General features: G+C 46.3%; 1 protein-coding gene across 6 annotated transcripts in view; it reads right to left on the reverse strand.

Annotated features, from left to right (window-relative positions):
- Window positions 1-5,000, reverse strand: part of ches1 (checkpoint suppressor 1) — a 42,546-nt gene that overhangs the window by 7,658 nt on the left and 29,888 nt on the right. For all 6 annotated transcript variants that reach the window (XM_042094264.1, XM_042094263.1, XM_042094261.1 and 3 more), the window contains one exon: window positions 3,968-4,122. In XM_042094264.1, the coding sequence (XP_041950198.1) occupies window positions 3,968-4,122 (155 nt within the window). The remainder of the gene's footprint in view (window positions 1-3,967; window positions 4,123-5,000) is intronic.

Here is a 5,000-nt window from a genome sequence, read left to right on the forward strand (position 1 = left end):
GGGAGAGAGAGACAAAAGAGAAAGAAGAGAGAGAGATAAAAACACTCTTAGATTACTACCCGGCAGCAGCAGGTATACCAGGGCCAAATCTGGTCCAGAACGGAGACCTCCGTCTCATTACAGAAGAGAACGATAAAACTATGATATTCATTGTTTATGATAAATGGCATTTTTCTGCTCTTTGTCTATTTCAGCTTATGAGAATACAAAAAAAAAAATCAAAACCATTATCAGCTTATGAAAATACAAAAAAACCATGATGTGTTTTTTTTTTTTCTCTTTCAACACCCCATATCAGACCAGCGGGAAATCACTGCCATTCATCAATTTATGAGGTCATTAGAGAGGATGTGGAGACAGGGGGACAAGGGTGGGGGGTGTGGAGAGAGGGGGGACAAGGGTGGGGGGTGTGGAGAGAGGGACAAATAAAAGAAAGGGATGAAGAGAGATGAAGAGAAATGAAGAGATAAGGGGATGGATGAGCAGAGGATGGGAGAGACAGACGGCCAATCATCTGATCAAGTGGCAAATTTACCCCCAGAGAGCCACTGAGAGAAGCCAACGCTGGCATTTGGCAGGCCAGTGCGGTGTGGGCATTCCGTCCACCGTGATCACTGATTATAGTCATTACATCGCAATGGAGAGAGACACCACTGGTACCATTTTTCCCCCACATTGCTGCTGTCTGGGGGTGAAGTGATCCTTACAAGAGCGTATGCCCATATGACTACTTAACACAGCCCACACACACATACACACACACACACACACACAAACACACACACACACACACACACACTCCTTTCCTCCACTACAGCTACAGCTAATGGAAACGCTTGACAAAGGCAAACAGTGTCAAAACAACCATATATGTAAACATATATTTAAAGATAGCCCTCAATGGGTGCTACTTCTTCTGTGCTAATAACATTCCCCACTTCCTTAAATACCTGCTTGACTGAAGCTCAATGCAACCACCCTGTTATTACCCCACCCTACCTTACTACTACGTCAGTGCTAGCCTACCATTAGGCTACACTTTTACACCTCCTTAGCTACCCTCACCTCCAAACATTAGTAGAGGTGCAGTCCTCTATTTTGGTGTTGTTGATATTTGAAGTCAACACCTAACCCAATACAGCTCCAGACTCAATGCTGATTGGTTGGAATAGTGGGGAAGAGTGCCTCAGTTTTTTCCTCACACATCCCATTCACAGAGTCAGGACAGTCCACAAACACCAGCCTCTTGGAGCTTTTCCACCACACTCTAGTCTAGACAGACAAATTAATATGAGCGGAATTTCCATCCAGTCTAATAATTTAAGGATGGCGCCTTAACAGCTCTACTGGCATTATGCCCTAGCACTTCTTTACTACATTATGCCCTAGCACTTCTATATATTATGCCCCAGCACTTTTATACATTATGCCCTAGCACTTCTATACATTATGCCCTAGCACTTCTTTACTACATTATGCCCTAGCACTTCTATACATTATGCCCTAGCACTTCTATACTACATTATGTCCTAGCACTTCTTTACTACATTATGTCCTAGCACTTCTATACATTATGTCCTAGCACTTCTTTACTACATTATGCCCTAGCACTTCTATACATTATGCCCTAGCACTTCTATACATTATGCCCTAGCACTTCTATACTACATTATGTCCTAGCACTTCTTTACTACATTATGTCCTAGCACTTCTATACATTATGTCCTAGCACTTCTTTACTACATTATGCCCTAGCACTTCTATACATTATGCCCCAGCACTTCTATACATTATGCCCTAGCACTTCTATACATTATGCCCTAGCACTTCTATACTACATTATGTCCTAGCACTTCTTTACTACATTATGTCCTAGCACTTCTATACATTATGTCCTAGCACTTCTTTACTACATTATGCCCTAGCACTTCTATACATTATGCCCTAGCACTTCTATACATTATGCCATAGCACTTCTATACATTATGCCCTAGCACCTACCACCTTACTGCTCCTACCTTTACCCTCTACTCCCCTCCACCCAGATGAGTCTGTCACCACTCTACCCTTTCACTTTGTTTCCTGCAGCTCTAAACTACCTCTCTACTCCTCTCCTCTACTTCATCTCCCATCAGAGCAGGGGGCTGGAATTTACAGTGAACTGAGTCAAAGAGCATCAAATCCAGATTAGTGCTTTGCAGCTCACTGGGCCCTAATGAATTAGAGGGTCAGCTGGTACATGAAAACTGAATTTGGAACACATCAGTGCTTCAGGCAGGTGCACGGCACAGCCTGAATTTGACTCGTTTCCCGTGATGAGAGAGGAGAAAGCCTGCACACGCATGCTCCCTCCGGCAGCTTTTATGGATGAACTGAATTATGCCACTCTTTTTTTTTATTTTTATGTCTTTTTTTTGCTGTTGTTGTGAGCGATGAGGAAAAACATTAGGTTAATGGCCCTCACATGGTCCCCTGTGCAACTTAACAAATCCTTCTGAGCCAAGACACAGTGGATGGGGAATGGTTATTATGAAGTATCAATTAATAACAAAGTGATGATATGAAAGGAGGTTCACTTCTCCGTGTCCATGTGGGGGAGGTGGAGGGCAGGCGTTGCTAGGGGCGATAAAGCATTTCCTTGCGCTAAGTGCCAGTCTTTTCTCCTTTCTTGTTTTTTTTTTTCTCCCTCTCGCTCACCAGACAAATGGCTTTGTGGTACCACTGCACCTGTCTCTGCCCATGTGTTGCCATGGAGGCGTTCCGGTCGCCATGGCAACCCCCGACGATTAACGGCTTGTGTAGGGCAGGCGCGCAGCAGAATGTTACCCGGCAACCCGGCAACCCTCCCCACTACACCGTCCTCCCTCACGCCACCAATCCCCCTGCCAACCTCCGGAGCAACCGCGGCAGCTGCCGATGGGAAGTAGAGGAATGCAGAGCGAGAGACTGACTGGATACCCCCCCCCCCCCCCCTCCTGCGCCTCCTTCATCTAATCAGCTGAATCCACCATGCTGCTCATTTACGACTGATTACTCGCTTGTGCATTCAATCACACGTACACCTTGAGATTCCTGTGCGCACGTGCAGAGCAGAGGAGAGCCAGTCGGGAAAACACGTCTGTTTAAGACGCCAGAAGTGTCTCGCTGCATGCAGGAACGAATACAAAAAAGCAACAATACCAACTTGCAGACGAATGTGTTTCTCCACATCACAGGCGTCGTGCTTGCCACCTGCACAGGGATCTGAAGGAGTCATAATCACTTTCTTCACGCATAAACAACACGATAAGGAGATTAGATGTGTACTTAAAGTCTCCCTGTGCCACACAGGGTCCTCAGAGAGACTCTCACACATTTGTTCCACCTCCTTGTTCTTTATTGTTGAGTGACACTCTCTCCTGCCACTTCTATACTGACCTCACAGCTAAAGGTGGGTGGGGGTGGGTGGCAGTGGAGAGGGGGTTGGGGGTGATGGTGGGGGGAATAACTATGCAGCATGAAGGCTGTAGGGGGACATATTTGGATATGTACGTTGCTAGCCAGTGACATGTCTGCCACACAAATCCCCCCCCGAGACAACTAAGACACAAGTGGGTGTGAGGAACAGAATTATAATAACAAAGTAATTCCCGTGGCCAGTGGAGTGAGAATAGAGAAGAGGCAAAAAGGGAGCAAGCGAGAGAGAGAGAGAGGGAGAGAGAGAGGGAGAGAGAGAGAGAGAGAGAGAGAGAGAGAGGGAGAGAGAGGGAGAGAGAGAGAGAGGGAGAGAGGGAGAGGGAGAGAGAGAGAGGGAGAGAGGTGGATGGAGGAGGGGAGGAGGTACCGCAGCACTCAGCATGAAGCGTGAATGGAAGGGGATGTGAGCAGAAGGGATGAATGGAAAGAAGTGAGGAGAGAGAGAGAGAGAGAGAGAGATGAAAGGGAGGGATAAATGAGTGGAGCAGCGGGGATGATGGAGGGCCATTACCTGTGATACGCCTGCGGGGAGGTCGCTGGGGACGTGGGGGGTGTGCTGGAGGAGAGGCGCGGAGAGTAAGGGTGGTACGGCGTCTTCTTCAGCGCCTGGATGAGGTTGTGCCGGTACTCGGGGTCGATGGACCAGAGGGAACCTTTTCCTATGCTCTGTGGGAGACACATAGAAAGGGAAATAGAGATGGGGTAAAAACAGAGAGAGAGAGAGAGAGAGAGAGAGAGAGACAGGGGAAGGGAGAGAGATTAGCTAAATTCAAATGTTGTTACTGTAAAATGGAAATAAAATCTGCATCCAATCTAGAGGCAACTGACCCAATTGGACACCATCAAACGCTGAACATGTGAAATGGTCTTACAAATTCCAGCATCAAACTAACAAAGTGAGCTAATGATTGATGGAAGCCTCCAGAGGCAAACACGCCCAGGGAAGAAGTGGTCATAAGAATATGATGCACTACTGGATCAGTTCATTCCTCCATGTGCAGCAGAGTCAGAAATAGACGATTCAGATGTAGAGCACAGGCCCTGGTCCAGACCTATAGTCAAACTGTATTAACTTAGATTTGCCATGCCCGGTGTACTCGCATGCAGAGAAGCAGAATAGTATTTAACAGCAGTGCCCATATCTGACAGCCTGACAGCCGTCATCATTCACATCTGACATAAGTACAGTGGCTCCCATTTGGCTCCCTTCAATCTCTGTTTTTACTGCTACCACAAGTAAAAAGAATGTCAGTGTGACTTTTGTGAGGAAGCTTACACATAGCCTTAGGTTTCTCTTGCCAGCAATATTACTGTAGCATTGGATATTTTAATGTTGTTTTTGTTGTGTTTGATGGACGGGATAAAAATAAACATATTTAGAAAAGGCAACACAGACAGAGTACTACTGGAGAGGCTCCTTGGCATCCACCACCCACCCAAACACGTGTAGCTCTGTCAGAAAATCAAAGGTGAAAGGCTAGGAGAAGAAGAGATTAGCATACTGTTATCTCCTCAGTACCCAGTTAATATTTCCTCCTCAAGAT

The sequence above is a fragment of the Alosa sapidissima genome, chromosome 6 (assembly GCF_018492685.1).
Source record: "Alosa sapidissima isolate fAloSap1 chromosome 6, fAloSap1.pri, whole genome shotgun sequence".
NCBI lineage: Eukaryota > Metazoa > Chordata > Actinopteri > Clupeiformes > Clupeidae > Alosa > Alosa sapidissima.